Below are 25,224 nucleotides of genomic sequence, written 5' to 3'. Positions count from 1 at the left end.
TGGTGGGTATCCACTTATAAATGCAAACATGTGAGCAAACCCTGGAGTCATAAGCAACAAGTGCACTCTCTACAGAGTTTGGGCAGATTTTCGTGATTCCCCCCGCAACACGACAAAACCCCTCATTTTGGAGATAAGTTAATATGTTTAACGATTTTCCAAAACCAAAGTGGAGAGCTACTCATACAAATGGCTTACCAAATTTAGCTCTATCCATAACATTGCATTACGGGCAACCACTCCCATGGGTATTTTCATATATGAAGCAAGTTTTAGAGGAGCATTAAAAGGGAAGATAAATTCTATAACACACATCTCTTATCAGACATGTATATGTATTAACTGAAACAAAACTGAATGCCCAATCCTGTTTCTCTACTTTAGATGCCCTTTGAACAGTATTAGGACCCATGTGCCCATATAAAAGTAAACTTTTACAGAGTGATAAAAACAAGTTTCGAAACGTAGATGAACTGCCTTGATATGAACCACCAGGAGATTAACAATGCTCCTATCCTCTGGGCCCAGAAGTTATGGTACTGTGAACAGTATCTGTATTCTAACAACCCTCCAATGTCATGTTAAGAGAGGCAAAAACAAGGCAAGAACATTCACCATCAGTTTGCTGATGGATGTGGAAAGCTTTTCCAGATCTTGGCACAATCTGCATCAGAGACTGATCCATTACATGTGACTGACCAATTCACCTTGGCTTGCCCATTTTATTTCCTGCTTCACAGGGGGATACAACACCAGCATCATGCCAAACCTGCACATGCATGGCTGTTGCTCTACAGCAGTGGTTTTCAAACTTGCAATGAAAAAGATTTGCCCATAACCAGTGATCTTCTCCTGCAGTTGTGTATGGAGGAGCTTGGATATGTTTTAGTATGCACAGTCAGTGGGAAGATTGCAGAGATCAACAGAACTGGCCACTGCTCTATGTACATCCAGTGTTCACCTAGAATATGCTCAGGGACACAAAGTGACACAGAAAGTGCTTCCTGATGATAAAACGTGTGATAACCCCTGCCCTACAGCAAGAGGTATGGAACGTAAATTTATGAAGATAAGAAAATTCAAGCTACACGAGAAGCAGGCAGAGCCACATATACCCTGACAAAAGGTAAAGATGAATATGCCTAAGCACTGCAACAAAGATGTAGAAGGTAAATTGCCCAATATTGGTCCTTCAGGATACAAAGTGCAGCTGCATAACAGAACACCAGTTCAGTACAGTTATTTGGGGTTGTGGGAGAAAAGAGTTAGAGCCCTACCATCTCATCTTGCGTTGGGTCATTATCAAAAATCTTCATTGGTGGGGGGAGTGGTGTATGAGATTCTTCATCAGGTTCATCTTCACCCCAACCTTTCTTACTCTTCTGAAAGCAAGAGAATTAACATCACAAAACGGGGGAAAGTAACAATACTGAAGGGAGCTCTATGCTTTTAGTATTCCATTATTGGACCAAACTCAGACAGGACCCGAAACAGTGCATGAAGGAGAAATATACCAAGAACATTTTAACAGAACAATTTAAAATGCTATCAACAGCAATTAAAACCATCAGTAGAGTCATCAATAAGAGCATTTGTCAGCAGCATTAAAATGTGACTAGAGCTCCACAGACCTTGCCCAAAGGCAGCTAAGAAACAAATTGTTCCAGTAAGAACTAATCAGCCTACTTTCCTTTCACTGTCTCTGTGACTGGACTATATCTGGTTCAAATTGAGGTTCACAAGTTAGATTGCACCTCAAATGTTCATGCATCCACCATCATGGATCAGGGTGGATGGCATTATTACAAATGATACCATTGAGGTGTCCCTGTGTGTCGCTCACTACAACTGTATCAAATTTGGTTCAAATGGGTTAGACAGTCCTCAAGTTAGTGTACTTGCTCCTCAAAAGTTTATGTGTCTGCCATCTTTTAAATGGGTTGGATGACATTGTCACAATCTACACCGATGAGGTGTTCCTATATGTCCCTACAGCTGAAGCAATTTGGTTCAAATTGATTAAGCGGTTCACAAGTTAGCCCACTTGCACCTCAAAAGTTTATGTATCCATGATCTTGGATTAGGGTGGATGGCATCAGAAACTATGCCATTGAGGTGTCCCTGTGTGTCACTCACTGTAACTGTATGCAATTTGGTTTTAATCAGTTACACTGTCCACAAATTAGCCCGCTTGGGCCTCAGATGTTCCCATGGCCGCCATCTTGAATTGGAGTGGATTACATTGCACACCATGCCATCTGGGCATCCCTATGTGTCCCTACAGCTGTAGCAAATCTGGTTCAAATCGGTTAAGTGGTTCACAAGTTAGGCCACTTGCGCCTCAAATGTTTACGTGTCCACTATCTTGGATTGGGGTGGATGACATCATCACAAACTATGCTGTTGAGGTGTTCTTATGTGTCCCTACAACTGCACCTGATTTGGTTCACAATGGTCCAGGCATTGCGAAGTTGATGGGTGACTTCGCGCGCGCGTGTGTGTGCGCGCGCACACACACACACACGATCACACACACACACAGAGAGCTTGGTGATCTCATAAGCTTACTGGAAAGTAGGCTAAATACACATATATTGGTGGGGAAACGGTAGAGAAGAGCACTTTCTCCCTTTTATACATGTTTGCAAAGATGAATAGTTGAGAAGCTCCCTCACACAACAGAAGAGGGAAGATTATGTACATCCCCAGATCTAGGAAAAGAAAAAGGAACCAAACTAGGACCATGCAAGAACCAGGGAGGGAAATAAACAAGCCTAAGTGGCTAGGTGTCTGCTCCCTGTGTATGAAGAGGATACAGGTTCCTAAAGCTGGCATGAGACTACATGTTTTTCTATGGCTACTTTAAAAACTTATTACTAGTCAACATCACACAACAGAAGTTAACACAAATATGCTATGTCTGAGTCAGCATTATTTTAGAAAGTGTCATAGTGTTTCCATACCTCATCAGCGCTATCTCCCTGAGGTGTGGTCTCATCACCAGGCTTGGGGGAACCCAAATCAAAGCTTTTCCTTCCTTCGCGCACTTTTTTCTGCTTTTTGATGTTACTGTCTGCCTTCCCACTGTTCAGTCGGCGGACAGGGCTCGTTAACCATTTCTTCAGTGTGTTGGTTGAGCGCTTTGGACCAGGCGAGCTCTGGATGGAATTGAGGGATGGCTGAGGCTGCAAGTTGGCAACCGATTCAGATTTCCCTCCATTTTCATTGGAGGAGGCGGAATAGGAGTCTGCCAGCAGAAAGAGAACAAGGATGTTACATAATGTCTTGACCTAAGGTCAACAATTCTTTCTGGAAATGACCTAGTGGCCAAAATGTAGCCCAAAAAGGTTTTCAAGCCCAAAGAAAAAAGTTATTTTTGAAGTTACAGAAGAACACTCAGACGATTATGAGCATTTCAAGTGCCCACTAAATGTAGTCAACTTGTTTGTCATTCTACAGATGCCCCCCAATTGCTTCCTGCTCTTTGGTTGTGAAATACTATTGGCTAGAGATTATTTGGTAGGATTGAGTATGGAGAATTTTGTCTACAGGTCCTCTGTACTGGGACCCCTCCCAGCTCCACAGAATTACTATTTCTCATAACAAAAAGGAAGAATAGTTCCATTTTTGGACAGATGGATATCTGTATGCACATCTGTTAAGGTATGCTTGGTTTTTCTGGACAAGTTAGTGGCCTTAAGTCCCCTTGAAATGCCAGAGCTGCCTTATCTGTAAAATATAGTTGGCATTGGCTATTTGCTGCCAATATTACTTTCCATCTGTTTACGCACACTAAGCAGCATGAAAGGGGCAGCAGATAAGTAAACTGTTGAAATTGGTTCTACTCTGCTATCTTATGTGTGATAGGCTTTGGACATTTTCCATCCACAGAAACCACATGATTTGAAGGCATGTGGCGGGGGGAGTGTAAAGACTGGAGAACCCAAGCCACATCAAAATGCCATTTGTCAGCAAATTCCAAGGTCTAAGACTGATTCATCTAGGAGAATGAAGAGAGGCATAGGACATAAGTTTGCCTCCCTCTCCCAGTTTTACAGAAGGGCCTTAAACTCATTGCAGGAACATTACAGAATGAAAAATGTGTTCACACAATGCTTTAGCAAAATCTCCCAGCTACAGCAGCACTGTCTTCTAAAATGGACTACACCTGAAATGGATCCACTGCCAATGCACTCGTCTGATCACTTAGTTACTCTAGCAATTGCTGAATTAATCTGCAAGAATGCCAGCTTATATATGAAATTTTGGGTGACTGGGAGGTGTCATATTGACAGGTCTGTACAATAGAGCCTTGTTCATCAGCACAGGGAGCCCAATGTAAATCACGCCAGATTTGTAAATTGGAGAAACATTATTACTGGTCTCCCAAGTCCTTAAAACAAAACACAGCCGCCTACTCTTTCACCATGGTGTTATTTTGTGACTCTATGCTTCTACACAACACTCTGTATGCAATACCAAAACTTCTACACATGCTTTGCATTTGATCTGACAACCTTAAATACATATTACTGGGCTGGCAAATGTAGTCTGCACGCTATAAACTAGCCCAGACTCTCCCAAAAATATAAATAAGAAAGTGAGTTTCTAAGTTTAGACACCAAACTCTAAGTTATGAAGCTTCTAGGTACACAAGCAATGGCTTAAAAAAAAGAAAATGAAAGTCAAGTCAGGTCTAAAATAAAACTCTTCATCTGGACATGCTTTTAGGATTGCAAATATGCAAGGTGTACTTCGGGGTATGTTTTCGTGCTCAGTACTAGCCAGCAGCAAAAATGAGAATATGAGAAGGGTTAAGTTGGTACAAGGTTGGCAGCCTTCTGTCAACAGCTATACTGCTTTTTTAAAAATCTCACATCCCACCCCACACAGAATGCTTAGAATAAAGTGTTATGAAATGTTCCGAAAGCCTAGAGTGGGCATAAGGGTGGTACTTCACTTGGTAGCCCACAGTACACAAGTGCCAAGAAGAGCAGTAGCTAATCTTATTCTACTATCTTTAAAACGACTGTTCCTTGATACCACATGATTGGCGGAGGTCTAATTATGGTACACTGGCAGGTGATATGAAAGGCAGCCTTGTTCTATCTTTAGAACTGCTGAAGTATCTAAAGGCCCAGCCTGAAGTCAAGACCTACTTTTTACAAACCAAAAGCAAAAAAGAGTGCGATGAAATGACAATGGAGGGACTAATGCGCTGTACTTTTATGCAAACGTGTTTGGAACCTTGCAGAGGGCTGTCAATCAAAGGAATCAATTGGTGGGAGTTGGTGTGGACAGAAACGTCAGTTGAGAGTTAGTTGGGGGTTTGGGTCTAGTTAGAAACAGTCTCAAAAAGGAGATGTTCTGTGACTCAAGGAATAAGGCACCCTGAAATAAGGGCTAGGGGCTCTGTGGTCGCCAGGAGTTGACACCGACTCCACAACACACTTTACTTTTCTGTGAAAGTGCCTGGTTTGGACTTTCAATTAAAGAATACCTTACAACAAAGTAAAGTGTAACCTTGTCACATCAGCAAGTACAATACCGAGTCTTGTAGAAATAAAACCTCAGAAACATCCATTCAAAACAAATTTTATTCTTGTTTGTTTTGAATCTCTAGTCTGTGTTCAGTTCTGTCACTTCCTTACTCATGCTATGCAAAGATACATTCACCAACATAGTGAGAGACTGAAAGGAGAGTAGAGTATTACAGAGGCTTTGTCATTGTTTTTCTTGCTGGCAGCATGTGGAAAACTTCAATAAAGCATAAGGAATTCCTACAAGGTTGATTTCCCTCAAAACACAGAGTCCTACATCACCCCAAAACCTCACAAAGGGAGACATAAGGAATCCTATATAGTGGCATGTAAATATCAGAGAGAGACTGAACACATCTTAAATGGTGTCCAGTCTAAAGGCTGGTCACCTCCAGACCTGACTACTGCAATGCGCTCTACGTGGGGCTGCCTTTATACGTAGTAAGGAAAATGCAGTTGGTCCAGAATGCAGCAGCCAGGTTGGTCTCCGATTCATTTCGGAGATACCATATCAATCCTATCTTAAAAGATTTACACTGGTTGATTTACACTGGTTGCCCAGAAACCCATCAGTTTCCGGGCAAAATACAACATCTTGGTTATAACCTATAAAGCCTTAAACAGCTTGGGCCCTGAGTATTTAAGAGAACGTTGTCTTCGCTATGAACCATACGGCTCACTGAGATAATCAGGAGAGGTTCGTCTGCAGTTGCCACTGGCTCATCTGATGGCGACTCAGGGACAGGCCTTCTCTGTTGCTGCCCCGGGGCTTTGGAACATGCTCCCTACTGAAATAATAGCCTCCCCATCTCTTTTAAAAAAGCAGTCAAGACACATTTGTTCACCCAGGCTTTTAATTAGATACTGTTTCAATAGTTTGATGATTTTTAATAGTTTTAACTTTTTAAATCTTGAATTGTTGTAATGTTTTAAACTTTTTACTTGTTCTTTTTATTGTTTTGTTGTAAACTGCCCAGAGACTTGCATTTTGGGTGGTATACAAATATGTTAAATAAAAACAAACAAACAAACAAATGGCCTGCCTTAAATTACAGTTGAGTGGGTAGCTCATTTAGCTGCCCCAGGACATCATCAGGCGAGTCCTCCTGCTCCTAACCAAGACAGAGGTTTTGTGAGTACTAGGCCTTCCCCAATCTTTGCAATGGCCAGGCAAATCAAGTACAACTCACCACATTGACAGAGTTGCCATAGTTACTGAAGTGAATAAAGCCCTGAAAACACACCAAGATCCAGAACATACATTACAATAGACACACAGGAGTTTAAATGTATGTCTATGTGCGTAGAGCAGAGCAACTTGCTCAGCACCGAGGTCAAGATTGGAATTTTGACTGTGGTGGCAAGGACTATCGGGATTAGAATGTTGGTTGAAATTCATCACGCAATTGTGTGTGTGTTCACACGTGTGTAATTATGCTCCATTGCTTCCAGGCAGTAGTTAAGATGGACGGTGACTTAAAAAAAAAAAAAGAGTAAAGCCTCAATTGTGTTTTAGCAGAAGCCTGGAGACAACAACTGTTTCACAATAGTGCATGCACAGGAGATAATTCTGGGAGGAATAAAAATGCAAGGACTAGAGGCTGACAAGTATTTTAAGAAAGAGAACAGAATTTGAGGAATATACTATTTTCCATTGGGAAGTCATTTTCTCCAGTAGTATCCATTTAGCTGTTACACAAATGTACGGCACCTCCCATGTTTCTAGAAATCTCTAGTCTAAACTGTATTTTATCTGCTAGATAAAAGTTTAATGGGTTTTGGGGTTTTTTAATGGGTTTAATGGGTTTTTTTGGGGGGGGGGGTTTGCAGAACAAGAAAATTGCTCTCATTGGCCAGAAGTAAGCAAGAAGCATCGCTTATTTCTGTGAATGCTGAGAAATGTGCTTAGAACTCTGTTAAAGATTTCCAGTTCCCTCACAAGATAATACTTCCTAGTTCTTCAATCGAGCATGGATGGAGGAGAAAAAAGCTATAATACTTTGCACATCAGTTTTAAAGTGTGGTTTTAATAGTAGCCTGATCAGTGCTCTTTTGTTACTAACCATTTATTAAAAGATAAATTCTCTCTTAATTTAGAGGTGTACAAGAGTTGCACCTCCTCGGTGTTCCCTGTAACAGGGATTCCCAGATAGTGTTGACTGCAACTCCCGGCATTCCCAGCTGCAATGGCCTTTGGCGGGGGGTTATGGGAGTTGTGGTCAATAACATCTGGGAACCTCTGTTACAGGGAACACTGCACCTCCTTAGTGTACAGCTTTATAATTGTGTAAGCACACACTCAAGGGTTTCAAGTTAGTTTTTAATTTTAAAGAGCCTACTCAAAGTTCTAGCGACTATTCTGAAGACTGTAGTGCCTATAAGATCAGCAACACCTATTACATCGCATGGGGCTGAGAGTATCTTGAACAGATAGTTATTTTTCCATGAGAAATTTTGCCTTTACTTCGAGCACATGTATGACTGAAGTTGAAGCACCCCTTCTTAAAAAGCAGCATGAAGACCTCTGTTTCTGCACTTTGTTACATAAGGATATACAGAAATCCACAACCACAATCTTCTAAGTATTTATTGAGCCAAGACGTTAGCACCAAACTCAGATGTCAAGGATGGGTCATATTATTTGCTGAGATTTTAAGGAGTGTCTCCAAGGAACATGGAGCTTGATATAGCTTCAGCCAAAATTAGACGCCTCAGTCAAAACTAGACACCCCAAACACCTGAAGCTTTCACTGTCATGAACACATACTAATTTAGGAGGTTAACAAGTTTAGACAAAATATATGTTCTCTCTTGTGACTAGACCACCTGCCTACAATCTGTCTTGCATGCAAAAATATCTATTTCTGGCATGCCACAGTTTTATTGCTGTGAACATGAACAGACTTTCACAAAACAGGTGATGAAAAAGTAGCCATCAGACAAGAGAGAAAAGTTTTGTGGTTGGAAGTTATGTGGATGTGCCAACCAGTGTCCCCTCTAACAGGGATTCCCAGATGTTGTTAACTACAACTCCCAAAATCCCCAGCTGCAATGGCTTTTGCTTGAGGATTATTGGAGTTGTAGTCAACTATATCTGGGAATCCCTGTTAGAGGGAATACTGGTGCCAATAGTGTAATGCAACTGCTAAAAAGCTCAATGCAATTTTAAGCTGCATTAACAGAGACAATATCCAGATTACCAGAAACTCTATTCCATGCTAGTCAGACTCTATTCCACTCTACCACTCTATTCCATGCTAGTCAGACTTCACTTGAAATACCATGTCCAGTTCTGGGCCCCATATTTGAAGGAGGATATTGATAAGTGTCCAGAGGAAGGCAACAAAGATGAAGGCAACCAAGGGGTACAGAAATGAAGTCTTAAAGAGAGTAGTTAAAGGAGCTGGTTATGATTAGCCTGGAGAAGATAAGAGTTGACTTAAGAGGCATCAACAGCTCATTGAAAATGTCAGTGCACAGCAGCTGTGAAAAAAGCTAATTCCATGTTAGGAATCATTAGGAGGGGGATTGAAAATTAAAATGCCAATATTATAATGCCCTTATACAAATCTATGGTGCGGCCACATCTGGAGTACTGCATACAGCTTTGGTCACCATATCTTAAGAAAGATATGGTAGAACTGGAAAATGTGCAGAAGAGGGCAACCAAAATGTCCAGGGGCCTGGAGCACCTTCCTTATGAGGCTAGGCTACAGCATCTGGGGCTCTTTAGCTTGGAAAAGAGGCAACTAAGGGGAGACATGATTGAAGTGTATAAAATTATGCATAGAGTGGAGAGGGTAGACAGAGAGAAATGTTTCTCCCTCTCTCACAATACTAGAACCAGGGGTCACCCCATGAAACTGAAGGTTGGGAGATTTAGGACTGACAAGCGTAATTACTTTTTCACACACTGCATAATTAATCTATAGAATTCCTTGCCATGGGATGTGGCGGTGATGGCCACCAGCTTGGATGGCTTTAAAAGGGGTTTAGACAGATTCATGGAGGACAGATCTATCATTGGCTACGAGTCTGATGGCTGTGGGCCACCTCCAGCCTCAGAGTACGATGCTTCTCAATAGTTGCAGGGGAGCCACAGCAGGAGAGAGGGCATGCACATACCTCTTGCCTGTGGGCTCCCCAGAGGCATCTGGTGGGCCACTGTGTGAAAGAGGATGCTGGACTAGATGGGCCTTGTGCCTGAGCCAGCAGGGCTGTTCTTATGTTCCATGTATGCATACGAGAGCTGTCTTCAGATATTTGAAGGGCCATCATGTAGAAGGAGCAGATTTGTTTTCTTTTGTTCATGCAGGACAGGACTAGAACCAGTGGGTTGAAGTCACAAGGAAACAGATTTAGACCAGACATCAGGAAGCTGTTCCTAATAAGAGCTCTTTGACAGTGGAATAGTTTGCCTTGTACAGTGGTAAAATCTCATTCGTTGAAGGTTTTCAGACAAAGGCTGGACAACGATCTGTAAGACGCTGCAGCAGTATCATGCTTTGAGCAGAACTAGACGACTTCCAAGCTATCTTTGAACTCTGTCATTCTGTGAAAATGAGACGATTGTATAGGGCCATCTGTGTGAGAAGCAGCAAGACTGGAGCAAAAAGGTCATTACTATTGCAAAAGTAATTATATCAATATAATTTCCATAAGAAGTTATTGTGAATGCATGTGTTCTAGAAAGAGTTAACTATTTTATGTAATAGCTAGACTTACAGGATACTTGGCAGCAACAGGCAAGAGAGGAGTGAGAGCTTTAGGTTAATAATCAAGATAATACAATCACAATGTAGGTGTCAATGCAACAAAGAAAGAAACCTAAGTGAAAACAGCCCTTACCACCAATCAAGTGTGTGCATGTGTGTGTGTGTGTGTGTGTGTGTGTATCATTGTTGACACAGGAAACAGATAAAGAATTGGAAGATATTAACAAAGCAACTCTACTATTTCAGTGAACACCATGAATCTAGGCAACTACCTATTCAGTTCCAGATTTCCTTGCAAATCTCAGCTCTTGCCTGTACCATTACTGCTAGCAGTTTAGTCGGTTTTAATACATTCTAAGGAATTCTTTCATCCCAGGCAAGAGTCATGATATATGCTATGGTTCCATATGAGAACTCATCTAGTGTCAACCCCTTCCCCCAGGTGGCTTCACAAGTCAACACTTTTGCTGCAGTAGCACATGCGACATTCCCATAGCTTCTCTTTTGCTGCCCAGCAAGAAACGGCCTGAAGTTCTGAGATACTTTCACGTGCACACACACACGATTCAACTAGACATGCAACCTCTGCCGCCTGTAACATATAATAGATTTGCAACATTCCTGACATGTGGTTTTGTTCCTATTTTCAACAGAAAGTAGAAAATTTGCAATCTGGAAAACTGAGTCTCAATGAAATACCTTCCCCCTCCCTTTTCTGTTCCTGTTCAACAACAGAAACAAGGTAGTCCTTGCTTCAAAAGGGAACTCCCTTAAGCTTGACCACCACAACTCTGCGTAACTTAAGTGGACATCCCTTATTTCAGGATGGGTCTGCTAAATAAAGCAGCAACTCTTTAATATTCCTTGGCAGGGGATAAAATATAGTTTCTTGTTCATGTAAATTATTGTGCAAACTCATTCTTAGCCTCATATTGGATAGACTTGAAGGATTCATCAAAGTCAGAGTGTTCTGGTCAGGATTTCAGGATGAGGTTATACTATTTGCTGAATAAAACCAAAAGCAGCAGAATCAAGGCTGAAACCCCTCCATATTTACCTTAATACAGTTCACAAGTCTAAGGTTCAAGCAGTCTACTTCTGGGATGACCAAGAAGCAGCAACTTCTAAGGAGGCCAAATTCCCCAAATAGAAATAGACTAAATACAAAGTGACAGACTTTTAGAAATCAAACAGTTTGCAAACCCGTTATTACTTGGAACAGGAAATCTGTTTGATTCTAATGTTTAGTTTGCTCCATCCAGGGTTGTCTAGGTCAATAAGAAATTTCACAATCAAAGCATTACTGTGCAGTCACCATCCTCCTCTTCCCCCACCTGCCAGTGCAGGGAATGTGATTATGGGAAGAACATGAAAGCTTTTTCTTCTAACTAAAGGACCTTCATTATAGCTCTCTCTGCTGATCCTGCTGCCTATTTCCTTGACAGTGTCTTTCAGAGAGGCCTCTAATTTAGCAAGAAAATAACCCCAGAGCAACATGAACCCAACCACCTACTGTACATCATGTACCACCTATTCTGATTGAAGGATGGGATTATCCCATGCACAAATACTGTATCAGGAAGCTAATTTATATGGCTTTTTAAAAAGTCACCTTGCCAGTACTACCAAATCAAGTTTTCCCTAGGAAAAGCAACAAAAAGTAAGAAAAGCGATATCAAACCATTGCCAACAGATATTGGTTCAAATATATGCTTAGATACAAACATTTATATATTAGGGATTCAAACTTTGATATTGTATGGGAAGAGACTTTAGTTCTGTGATACAGCACACACTATTGGGTATATGAGCATGGACAAGTGCTGGCCTTGGATGACATGATCTCTTCCAATAACGAACTCATTTCAAAGTTGACATTGGAAGGCCTTTCACAGCTGAATTTGAGAGCTGGTGAATGAAGATGATCTCTGATGCTTTGTGAAACAACGGGACTTGTGTTGGTGGTAAACAGCTGCTTGGAAAGCATATGTATAAAGGCTGCATTTGAACTTCACACTACAACAACTGGTACTCTGAACCATTTGGAAAAGGACTATGGGGTGTTATGCAGGGGAATATACTGTAATTGTACCAACTTGGCATTTTTAGCAGAAACTAAAAAGCTGACAATGTTTTTTCAAGTAATTGCCACCCTGGCCTTTTTATCCAATACAATTCTTGAACCACATTAAAAGCAGTACTAAACAAGATTTAATTATAGTTCTTTTGGTACACATAATTTTATTATTTATTAAAAGCTTTTGCAGTTTTGAACCAAATATGTGGCACAGTGCTATACCTCAATATTAATGTTATTTGCTTCTTTTAAAAGAAACATGAGTTTCAAAGATCGACTATCAATGAACAAGATTGTACACATTTCATATACCTATATAATATATATTTGTTTTGCTCTGGATTTTAACATTTGCGAGTTTGAAAAGCTGTAGGTTTGTACCCATGTCTACATATCTAAATTCAATAGTACACATTCCCCAAAAAGATGTGAATTTGCAAATTCGGGGGGTGGGGGGCCCCTAAACCAACTGGGATCTGCTAAAAATGTTTGACCTATTTAGTAAAACTTCACAGGGAAGTTGTATTAATTTTACATAGTGATTCATTTTATATGGTGTATAAATAGCTGAAGTTCTTCCAAAAGTCAAAAGTATTTGAACTGAAATATACGATGAGGAAAAGGATAATTCAATAAGGCACAATTAATCCAATTTAAATGTTATTTTCAAATAAATTCAAAGCTTTGCTGGAAATATTTTTATTGAATATTTGCAAAATGTTTTAACACAGCTCAATAGTATATACTTCCTTACATTGTTTTAAATAGTAAGGAGGAAAAGGCAAGATGGCACCAGTGGTCCCTCTAATTTTTTTCATCTCTGTGCAGAAAGAGTTTTGTCCTGGGCAGCAGTATCAAGGCAGTGTGTACGCATGTGCATTCAGAATGGGGCCTTCCTGATTCAACCTGAGCAGAATCTAAGATGAACGGAGCAGACATCCAAAAACTTGTGAGTGCACGCATGTGCGCATGAGAGAACAGTGGACAGCATTGCAAACATACCATACTAATTTTAGCATACCTAAAGAGCCAGACATTTCTCCCTGGAACATATGCATGCATATAATATAAATACGTAACTCTTTGTTCACCCTAAAGTTAATATGACAATTTGACTGGAACTGTAGCCATTCATTATGTTACATTTTTAGAAATGGAGCATTTTCCAGTGAAAAATATAGCAGCTGAACCTGAAAGCTTTCATATCAGCATCAGCATCAGTGTTCCCTCAAAGGTGTGAACATGTGAGCATGCTCATTTGGTTTTTAATGTCCACTCAGTTAATTTTAGATACCGCTCAGGTTGAATCAGGAAGGCTCCATTCTGAATGCATGTGCGCACACACTGCCTTGATAATGCCACTCAGAACAAAACTCATTCCACATACAGATGAAAAAAAAAATGAGAGAGAACACTGGTCAGCATTGGGGGTTGGCATGATTTGCGAACTGCTGAAGGCCTACACCATCAGAGGGGGCCTACTGCTGAACCCTGAAGCTCACTCTGTAGCCTTCATGCGATAGCAGCAAAACAATTATCTTGAGAACCACCCAAGTAAATGGGGACTCATGAAAGGTAGTTGGCAAAAATCCCATGTAACCTGGAGCCACCTCTGTCCAAGATCTTCCTTGGAGGCCCTTCTCCAGAGCCATACAAACAGAGGCAGATAACTAGGGAGAGGAGTTTTGCTGTTGTGGTGGTCTCAACTGTGGAATGCTCTCCCATGGAGGCTTGGCACAAACTCCAATGTCTTTCCAGTGCCAAGTGAAGACCTCTTTACATGTTAATAATTGCTTTTCAGATCTATGAGAGTGGTGTGTGTTTATTTTCCTGCTCTTGGTGTTGCTTAATAGTATTTCAGAGGTTATTTATATTTTTAAGCTGTAAGCTGCTCCGGGAGTCTTTTGACTAAGAAGGATAGCAAACATAAATAAGCTAGCTTTATTTGGTCAGCATTTATGACCTGTACTATCTGAAGAGACAAGATAATAGTTGCTACTGGCCCTAGCCTTCCTTCGGCAAAGAACTATGTCCCAGTTAACAAAAAAATTCCTTTTTATAGAGCAAGATCTAAGTGATGCAATGTTTATATGCCATCTTCTATTGCATAAATGTACCAGTTGGCATATGTTAACACAGAGGATCCATCAAAAGATAAGTTCTCCAGGAGAAATGAAAATTAGATCTCCCACCATGATCCAGAGAGATTTGCATTATGCAAGGAGATGTCTGCAACATTAAGACTGCCACTTCAATATATTCTGCATAAAGGTTGATTTAAAAAAATTGATTGAAAAATAAAATTGGATTTTTAAATTTTAAATCACATTTTTTTCATATAAATCAATGTTTTTGACTTAAATTGGATTTTAATTTTGTAAAAATCATTTAAAAAACTAGGTCAAAGCTATCATGAATATCATATCATAACTTCTCATTATATTCCATGATCATATTAACAGAAATATGTGGATGAGAGATAACAGACCTGATCAATCCTATTTGGCAGGTGGTGTACATGCAGTACACACATAGTCAAACCCTTGCCCCCGCCCCCACTGCCACAAGTGCAATGACAGAGGTGGTCAATGAATGAATAGAGGATTCAGGGGATGGAGCAGACCTAAGCGAGGAGGAGCTGATACATTATTATATATGCAAGGGGATGGGGGTGTGGATAGAAAGTGAAAACACAAATGACCAAACATATTCATGCAATACTGAGGAAATCTTTTTGGAGTGTATCCTCCATTGCAGAAGGGGAGACACCTATCATGGCAGAAGGTTGTAAAAAGGGACCCCATTTGGGAATATTTTAATTAAGTTTCTGTGGGTAAGACAAGCATGTGTGCAAAATGCAAACAAAGAAATGTAAGGCCCAGTTGATCGAATGAAACAGCATTTTGAGAAGTGTACCTACTATAGTGAGTACCTACCTTCTAAAAATGAAACCTACACCTCTGAATCGTGATTTAAACCAATTTTATTTAAATTCGATTTAAATCAAATCAACCCTGTTCTGTATAGCACCTAGGATAGTGCTAGCACTAAAATAAGTGCTGCAGATTCTAGGTTCCTTACCGATAGAAGGATCTATTTGTTTGTTTAGCAATTTTTACACAAAAAAGCCTGCATAGATGGTTTAAATGGACCAGCGTCAGACCAGATTCAAGTCTCCTCTCTGTACATAACCCGGAAACTGCGGCTGGTACAAAATGCAGCAGCCAGGTTGGTCTCCAGGGTTATCCAAAGAGATAATATTACCTTCATTTAAAAAGAACTACACTGGCTGCCAGTAAGCCTCCGGGTGAAATACAAAGTGCTATTATCACTTATAAAGCCCTGACTAGCTGGGGTCCAAGATATTTAAGAGAATGTCACCTTCTTCATGAACCCTGCCGCCTATTAAGATCATTTGGGGAAGTCCAGTTGTGGCTGCCATTGGTTCAGTTGGTGGCAACTCGAAATTGGGCCTTTTCTAGGGTTGCCCCAGGACTTTGGAACGTGCTTCCTAATGAAATTAGAGCTGCCCCTTCTCTAGATGTTTTTAAGAAGGACCTGAAGACACACCTGTTTAGTCAGGCTTTTAGTTATGTTTTAGAGTTTTTAATCTGCACTTTAAATTGTTTTAATTGTGTTAAAGACTTAATTGTGGTGTTTTTAGATTGAGAACCACCCAGGGACTTACGTATGGGGTGGTATAAAAATTTGTGAAATAAATCATTTGCATCCCCTTCATTTGCATTGCTTTTTTCTCTTAAAAGATTACTATACAGATTTTCCTCATGCTCTAAATAAATCGATTGTGATATGATTTGGCATGCTATTTGATCTATTTATACATTAAACACACACACCTGGATCATATTAAATCCCCCTCAGTATACCACAAAATGTTTTCAGGTAGCCAAGCAGAAGCTTTAGAAATGGAAAAATTTCCACATAAAGGGAAAAGTTTATAGAAAGATGTTCACCCCACATCTCTAGAGCCATTTTTCCCCCTACAGTGGGTGCAGGAGTGCATGCATATGTGTATGTGTAAGGATAGGACCATGTGCACTTCCACGTCATGCGAAAATGTGCACCAGTTGAGTTGGACTCTGGTTGTGTGTTCCCCAAGATCCCGCTCTTGGAACTATTTTTGCTGGGGATTTGGTAGCCTTAAGTTGCCTTGTACTGTGCCAGAAACCTGCCATCTAGGTTCTTTCCTCAGGACCTGAATCCCAAACTCTTGCCCTTAGCTAAGTAACTTCCATCAAGGTCAAGTTCCCCTGTACATGGGCCACATCTGCCCAGGACCCTCTAGCTCTCTTCAAGACTCCCAGCATAAATGTATTCTTTGTTGTTAAAGGTCTTGTTCAAGTCTGTTGCTCAGCTGGGAAAGCTATCTCTGATCTGCCTTTATCCATGACTAACAGCCCCCCAAAACCTACTGCTTGATGTATGTTTGCAATTGGTTTCAGGGCTATTTTACCCACTTTGAGCAAAAGCATAGTCACAGGACATAATATCAAACATGTGCCTGAACGCAGGCAATGGGTGTCAATTAAACTCTAAAAACACATTTACCAATATTCAGACCAGCTTCTCTCCAAGGTAGCAGGAAAGAATTTCATTCAACTAACAAGAAAAAAGTTCCCTTAGAAACCGGTCATATTCACTAGCAGACAGCTAATATACCTACCTCAAAACATACAGACCAAGACCTTCAGCGCCCACATAATTAACAAGTGCCTCTGGTTTAACAACATGAACCACACAACTTGCTAAACCTTGGAAATTTCCTCTTGAGCAAAGATGTAATTCCTAGGTTGCAAGATAAGCTATTGCTCCAACTAGTAATATCACTAATAATTAAGTGGGTGGAAACTAATTAAATATTTAAAGTTATTGTTAATCCCTGCAAACCAAGTTAGCCCCTGCTAACCAGCAAAGAGGCACCTTTTAATGTGGTGATTCTCTTTATTTAACAGGGGGAGAGTAACTGGCCCTATCCACCCCCAGCACAGTACCTCTAATGATTGTTGCTGGTGTCTTGTCTATCTTATGTTTCTTTTTAGACTGTGAGTCCTTTGGGGACAGGGATCCATCTTATTTATTTATTATTTCTCTGTGTAAACTGCCCCGAGCCATTTTTGGAAGGGCGGTTTAGAAATTGAATGAATGAATGAATGAATGAATGAATGAATGAATAATAGTCACATTCATAACTAATGAAGTTTTATTCAGCCCCAAGTTAAAAGTATCAACACACGTGTGTGTATTACTTTGTTACTAAAACCAGACATTTACCCTGTGGCTCAACAAGATAACCCCCAGAAGTACATTAAAATCATATCATAGTGTTGGTCAATCGGGCAGCGGCAGGAGGGGGAGAATCTAAATCCCAACTCTGGTAATACCTTTATTAGGACATACATTCTGAAACAGGCTTTCAAGTTGTTCAGGACTCTTCAGCAGGCTGGATGTTCAGCAAAACAAAGGAGATGGTTGTGGTACCTGGATATAGTTTAAAGTAGACTCTCTTCCAAAATGGTTACTTATCAGTGGAAGAATATTAAAGACTATTCCATTGACCTCTACTGCTTAGATTCTTCAGATGTCACTTATGGCAGTGGTGACAACTGCCATCTGGGGCGGGGACAAGGATGCTAGTTGCAAAAAACACACACTGAATATTACACATGAGCAATCACATTATTGCCAATGAACCTACTCACAGGTAACAGACACTGCATAATTTGAGCTACTCAAATCTAGCAGCAGCCAGCACCCCTCCCCCCTCAAAAGAAAACAACCCATGGCTGGTAAAAGATAGCTTAGAGTGTTCAGCCAGCCAAGGGAGAGAAGAAGCAGCTGATCTGCTGGGAGGCAGAGACATGTGTGCACTTCTCTTTTGCCCTTTTATGTCTAACCCAGGAAGGCAGGGGTGCAGGATGCCCAAAGCAACAAGGTGAGGGAATCACCTTGACTAGCAGGCTATTCCCTCCAGTAGCAGAGCAGGGGAGGGAGCTGCAGCAGCCGGAGGAAAAAGCAGCAAGTTCCCTGCCTCCCAACAAATTAGCTGCCTCTATTCTGTCCTGGCTGGACACTATTTATTTTTTTTAAACCCACTGAGTGTTTTCTTTTCTGTCCTTTTTTTGGTGGTGGTGGGGCACAGCTGCCTGCCCGCCACCCACCCACCCCTGACTTATGAAAAGAGGCAACTCAGAATACATCTGTACCATTTTCACTGCCTTGAATAGAAAGCATCAGTATATTGATATAGTACTTAATTTACCCAGCTCCCTTGAGAAGCGCATCTTACTGGGAAAAGTTGAAGGAAAGAGAAGAGGATGACCAGCAGCAAGGTGGATGGACTCGATTACAACAGAAATGAATGCACCACTGAGAGACCTTAAAGGCCAAGTTGAAGACAGATCATCCTGGAGAGAATCTATCTATGCCATTGCTAAAAGTCAACACCGATCTGACGGCACTTAATCAATCAGTTAACGTGCTATTGTTTTAGAAAGCAGATCAATACCATTTTAAATCTGTGAGTTCGTTTAGAAACTATGTTCAATGCTTGCTGTGCTTCAGGCCCACATATGCCTTATTCATGTAAGCAATGCACTTAATAGTATTTTTAAAAAATCCATCATGAGTTCCAAGGCTCTTATCTTTGTTAAATAGCCTTAAAAAATATTCATATAGTAAAACAGTTCTTCTAATCAGTGAACAAACTGGTTAAATGGATGCCCATTTTATGGAGTTGTGGTGTCCAAACTTCAGGAAGTTCCCTTATGAAAGAGGAAATATCTACTGACCTGTGTTCAAAAATGTTATCAATGTTAAACTGTTACACAATACATAGCTTCTGGTCACCTGATCTTTTTGTTCGTTTTCTACTTTGGAACAGCCTTTAATAATTTGATTGTCCTAGATAAAATGCTGCCCACATGGGATCTGGGAGGTACTGGACCTGACAGTATTCACCCAGACTGCTTGCTTTTGGTTTATCAAGTTACCTCAAAAACTCAGGCAAAACGTTCTAGCAATCCTACCCCTGGGGATGCAAAGCACAGGTCCTCCCTGAAAGCAATGACATCCCAATCCAGGTCAGGGCCACTCCCACAAATCCTTAATGTGGGCCCCAAAGGCATGGGACAGAACAAGCAGATGTGCTAATCTTGAAGACGACTCTCCCTTCCCTTAAAGATCCCACAGCTTCCAGAGTATTACGACAGGCCCAAGGGTCCCACTGCCACCAAAGAAGCACTGCCCAAGCAAAGCACTTGGAACGGCTGGGTTCTGAAAAGGTTTGTGGAGCCACACCACTCCCCAAGCCCCATTGGCACAGATTGCTGTAGTAGCCATACAATCTCAGCTCACAGAGACCTTCCTCATAGTCACAGAGTGGATCTCAGGCTGTTGGCTTCTGGGGGAAAAGACTTGCAGAGCCACACACTGCAAAAAAAAAACAACCCTTTAGAAACAACACATGCTTTTTCTAGAAAGTAATCCCAAGAGGCATCTTTTTGAGATGTTTTTGACCTCAGAATACTTTGTACAAACCATATGACCGGAACAACTGGAGCAGAACCTGTGATTAATTGACATCTTTCAGCCCACTTAATCCAGAAACAAACTTCCCTGGTTTCTTGCTATATGCAACATGCAATAAGTACTCGTAGCCACACCTAAATGAAATCCTTTCTTCTTGTTAATATGCCAAGGCCTCACTCAAACACAACCTGCATGTACAGAAAAAAGGATAGTCGTGCCTCTTGAATTAACTTGGGCAAGCCCTCCCAGCTAGGCCAAGCACCTTTGAAAACGCTACCCACCTCTTGCAACCAATTGCTATACAGTATTAAAAATCCATTGCTGCAATATTACTTTGCAACGGTTGGCTTGAGTATGAAGCATACATACTTGTGGTTTATACTGGCACTAAGGGAAAGGCAAAGAGCACAAACATAGCCACCTTGTAACTCAGGTTTAGAAGTGGCCCAACTCCATTGCATTAGTCCTTCTCTCTTCTTGTTTCCCTTTACATTTTGGGATTCTGCCACCTTGGGGAGATAAAGGTGCTAACTATTTAACAACGCTGCATTTTTCTAAATTTCGAGTTTCATTTGCTCGGGCCCAGTTAAATGTGTTGCCCTCTTCTCTCTTGGAACAGAGGTTTGCTAAAGATCATCCTGTAACGGTTTTTTGCCCTTGTGGCGCTGGCCTCTTGGAAACTGTCACCCATGTTTTGTTATATTGTTCTTTGTATCGGGACGCTAGAGAAGAACTTATTTTCCCTCTGTTACTTAAATTTCCTGGAAGGTGTGAGCCTTTTTACACATATTATTGCCTCGTGGATTTAAGCTCTAAGATTACAAAAACTGTAGCTAATTTTTTTTATATACAGCCAATAGGTTAAGGTCTCAATTAAGTGCTTAATTGCAGGAGCTGCTTATTGTTTTTAAGTAACTCACTATGAATGATTGTATTTTGTTTTATTGTGTTTTAGCATTGATTATTGATCGTGGTATTGGATGCATTTGCTACCTCTATTCTTGCTGGCCAATGGCTGTAACAAAATTGATGATGATTAGTCCTTCTCTCTTGGATTCAGAAGGTAAGTGGTTTTAATTCTACCTTCCTTTTTCAGAGATATGGACATATGGAGCTGCCCATCAAGGAAGACTATTTGTCTACAACACTGACTGGCAGCAGCTCTCTGCCATTTAGACACGTTTATTTCCCAGCCATACCAAGTGATGCCACAGACTGAACCTAGGACCTTCTGCATGTAAAGCATATGTTTTACCACTGATCTAAAGACCCTCCCCCAGCAGGTCTTATTTTCTAAAACTGCAGAACACTTTTAAAGAATATAGCACATAGAGTTTAGCTTCTTAACAGTCATGTATTCAATCTAATTAAACCCATTACATGATCTTTGATAAGCCATATTTCCAGATATTAATACAAATATTAATGAACCAGAGCAACACATATGCTTCTCTTTCCTCATTGTAACACTATTTTAATCCCCCTATGAACCAATAGTACTCAAAAGGAGGCTGTGTACATACATTTAGCAACAATGACTTGGAAAGTTAACACCTCACTTTGCTGGAACTATGTCTTACTACTGTGAAACTGTCAAAATATGCCATTTTAAAAGTGTTTCCCTTTCCTGTTATAATACCAGAGACCTCTACATTTGAACTACACCTGCCTAATATGGTAACAAGCCACCTAATGGCAGAAACACCTATATCAGGCAGCAGCAATAGAGGAAGATGCTGAAAGGCACCATCTTATATTGCACAGGAGACAGCAATGGTAAACCCCTCTTGTACTCTACCAAAGACATTCACAGGGCTCTCTGGTCGCCAGGAGTCGACGCTGTCTCGACGGCACACTTTACCTTTAATATGATAACAGGGAGAAACTGGCGAGCCCTCCCACTAGGCCCTACTAGCTTCAAGATGGATAGCTGGCATGAAGGAATCCCCACACTATACCAGGCCTGCTCAACTTCGGCCCTCCTGCAGATGTTGGCCTACAATTTCCATAATCCCTGGCTATTGGCTGCTGTGGCTGAGAATTATGGGAGTTGTAGTCCAAAAACAGCTGGGGGGCCTAAGTTGAGCAGGCCTGCACTATATCATAAAGTTGCCTCGGCCTCACTCACTGACGTGATATTCCAAGGCCAAACCACTTGAGATAGAACCATGCTGTTTTTGCAGATAGGTTCCATATTTTGCTCAGACAACCAAACAGAAAAAGAAAATAAAACCCTCAGAACAATTTATGTTCCCACAAAATGCAGGAACACTCTCCCCATTGGAAGAGTATGAATTAGGGCTAGTGTTAGGAGTTCAAACAAACCTTAGCAGGTTTCGTGAGTATTTTTGCACACAGAAAGTCTAGATGTTGTGGTACAGGATGCATTCTTGCCAACTGCAAAGTGTTTTACTAGAGTTTTATACGAATTCAATGAATATTTGTATACTGCTTTTCAACAAAAGTTCCCAAAGTGGTTTACATAGGTATAAATAAATAACAGGCTTTGAGAACATTACTTTGGATCTAGGAGCCAGACAATGGACACTTGAAAAAATTACTGACCTACTGGCAGACATTGTAGAGGGGGAGGGTAAATGGACTTCTCTATTCCCTTTACAAGTAACATTCTTAGAACAGAAAGGGGGCTGCCTGGGACAAATAATGATTTTATTAAATAACTATAACTCTGAATATCCCAGTCTAGGCACCACAATTCTTATATCATAAACAAACATCCAGATCTCTTTTATGGTTCTAGAATACATTTGGGAAAGATGTTCTCATTCTCTCTCTCCCTCTCAGAACAGTCCCTTTTATTCTATTTTCCTTTTTCTGACTGCCCTGTATCCGATAGATATTCCCTGTAATATTAACATCTTGCTGCATTATTGCTTTTTATCTGTAAAACTGCTTTGTTGGTGTTTTCTTTAAAAATATATGCAAAACTGATTATTATTTTTAAATCTTGGTGCCACGGCTCCCTGGCAGCTAGGATTTGTCAAGCCCTGTCCTAGAAAAGCAATTATACTCTCCCCATGGGTAAATATCGCTTTTAGATATAATCTGGTGCATACTTCTTGCAATATGCAAGATAATATTTTGGCAAAACTCACTTATCTATTCTGCATAACTCTGGGCACTCGTATATTCTCCCCAGTGGAGAAGAGAGCTGGTCTTGTGGTAGGCAAGCGTAACCTGTCCCCTTAGCTAAGCAGGGTCTACCCTGGTTGCATATGAATGGGAGACTAGAAGTGTGAGCACTATCAGATATTCCCCTCAGGGGATGGAGCCGTTCTGGGAAGAGCAGAAAGTTCCAAGTTCCCTCCCTGGCATCTCCAAGATAGGGCTGAGAGAGATTCCTGCCTGCAACCTTGGAGAAGCCGCTGCCAGTCTGAGTAGACAATACTGAGCTAGATGGACTACTGCTCTGACTCAGTATATGGCAGCTTCCTATGTTCCACTGGCAGTAAAGGCAGGTTGGTGAGGCGAGGCATTTTCCAGTGGGGAAGAAGGTTGAGACCCCCTCCTTACCCACCCTGTGCCAGTCCCCTCCTCAAAACTGCAGCATTGCACTGGCATTTTAGAGATGTACAACTTGCAGTTTCCCTCTTTTCCATAATCAGACTTCCAGCACTGAGAAAATACAAGTATAAAAGGGAGGGAGAAAGAAGGAAAGTGCTCAGAACTGTACATTACTATAAATGTGTAGTTTGAGCTTTCCATGGTTTGGGTGTGTTAAGGAAAACAGCATGCATAGGGCCTCCAGAGCTGGACTGGGACCATAGCTGGGAGGAGAGGCAAGAGAAGGAATTAAAGCCCTCCTGTGTTATGGCCTCCATGCGCTATTTTCATTTTTTAAAGAACACATAGAAGGCTCGAATTGTGTGCTTAAAGCAGGGTTTCTCAACGTGTGGGTCCCCAGATGTTATTGGACTTCAACTCCCATAATCCCCAGCCCCAGTGGCCTTTGGTTGGGAATTATGGGGGTTGAAGTCCAATTACATCTGGGGACCCACACGTTGAGAATCCCTGGTTTAAAGTAATGGGAAGCCTGACCCTCATTTTTGTCAGGGCCACATCTTAGCCTTTTGTTGGGGCTCCAAATCCCAATGTGCATGGCTGTGGACACAAAAGCTTACTCCAGAATACTGTGCTGATCCCAGACAGTGGCTACAACACCATGTGGGCCGCACAGACTTGCCCATGCTGTTGCAGGGCTCTAACACACACACAGTGGTGATGCCACAGCAGCACACCACCTGCATTATGCTGCATGATGTGTCAGCCAGTGTTTCTGTATGTGGGGAGGAACATGTCAGCCAGTGTTTCTATATTAAGAGCACAACACACCAGGCTAGCTCATTGGTATTATCAGTGTATTCACAACCAGCATGGGGCATGCAAGAACAAGCAAGCTTTTAAAGATCCTCAGTGCTTGGCTTGACAGAACCCTCACTCCCACATTTCTGCCCATCAAAACATGCCCCACCCCACAAAAGAAACTTGTTACCTATTCTGTGTCTTACATAACGACATGGAAAGATATATAGTATGATCAGTGATGAAACCACTCCTGATTGTTAGACAAGCTTTCCCCAGACAGATCAGAATAGTTCCAGTTGTTTCCTCATAGTTATCATTCAGGAAGCACAAGGAAACTTGACAAACTTGTTCTGGGCTCTTAATTTTTGCCATCATTTCCCTTACCATGCAAAATTTAGCCCAGTCAATTTGAACATATATTTACATTCTCCACTTTATCACTCTGTTGGAAACAGAAAATAAGGAATTCAAGGTCCATAACATTTCCATAGAAGAGCAGGTTGTGGTGCAAATCATACTGGGGAGGAGTCCGCCTAGGTTGCTTGCACGCTGCACAAGTTTTGCCACTGTTCAAGGTCAATCCCCAGCACTGTTAGGAACTTTCTCCTCTATTATGAAGTATAGTAAGAAAACACTCAAGGTGTTGGTTTCACAATTTGTTTTAATACAACTGAGAGGCCCCTTATCAGTATGGTACTTTGTACAGAGAAGAATACTGCAAATAGTCACATTCACTGCCCTTTGGCTTATCAAAAACTGCAGCCAAATGCAAGAGCTTAACAGAACATGTTTTCTTATGGGGGTGAAGTTGCAATGAATTTGCAACTGAATTTGTTCTCTTATTTGCTCCATATTTTGACTGGATAGTGCTATAAATGTTACTTCCCGAGCCTCAGCCTAGCCATCTATATAAAGGATGAGGGATTGATTACCGTGATCAAAATAAAGATTTGCCTACTTGAAATGGCAATTATGCCATTTCAAAAAATCCATATGCATATGGATTTTTAATAAAGCC

The 25,224-nt window shown here is 41.1% G+C and overlaps 1 protein-coding gene across 16 annotated transcripts in view; it reads right to left on the bottom strand.

The window, feature by feature from the left end:
* Window positions 1–25,224, bottom strand: part of KALRN (kalirin RhoGEF kinase) — a 920,107-nt gene that overhangs the window by 86,642 nt on the left and 808,241 nt on the right. For 12 of the 16 annotated variants that reach the window (XM_053244819.1, XM_053244856.1, XM_053244784.1 and 9 more), the window contains 2 exons: window positions 2,964–3,247; window positions 1,278–1,382 (listed from right to left, as the gene is read on the bottom strand). In XM_053244819.1, coding sequence (XP_053100794.1) covers window positions 1,278–1,382; window positions 2,964–3,247 — 389 coding nt within the window. The remainder of the gene's footprint in view (window positions 1–1,277; window positions 1,383–2,963; window positions 3,248–25,224) is intronic. The other 4 variants (XM_053244801.1, XM_053244836.1, XM_053244889.1 and 1 more) reach the window with 1 other exon arrangement.

This window comes from Hemicordylus capensis, chromosome 1 (assembly GCF_027244095.1).
Source record: "Hemicordylus capensis ecotype Gifberg chromosome 1, rHemCap1.1.pri, whole genome shotgun sequence".
Taxonomy (NCBI): domain Eukaryota; kingdom Metazoa; phylum Chordata; class Lepidosauria; order Squamata; family Cordylidae; genus Hemicordylus; species Hemicordylus capensis.
Note: the sequence above shows the minus strand (reverse complement) of the source record. Positions and strands in the feature narration are given on the sequence as shown.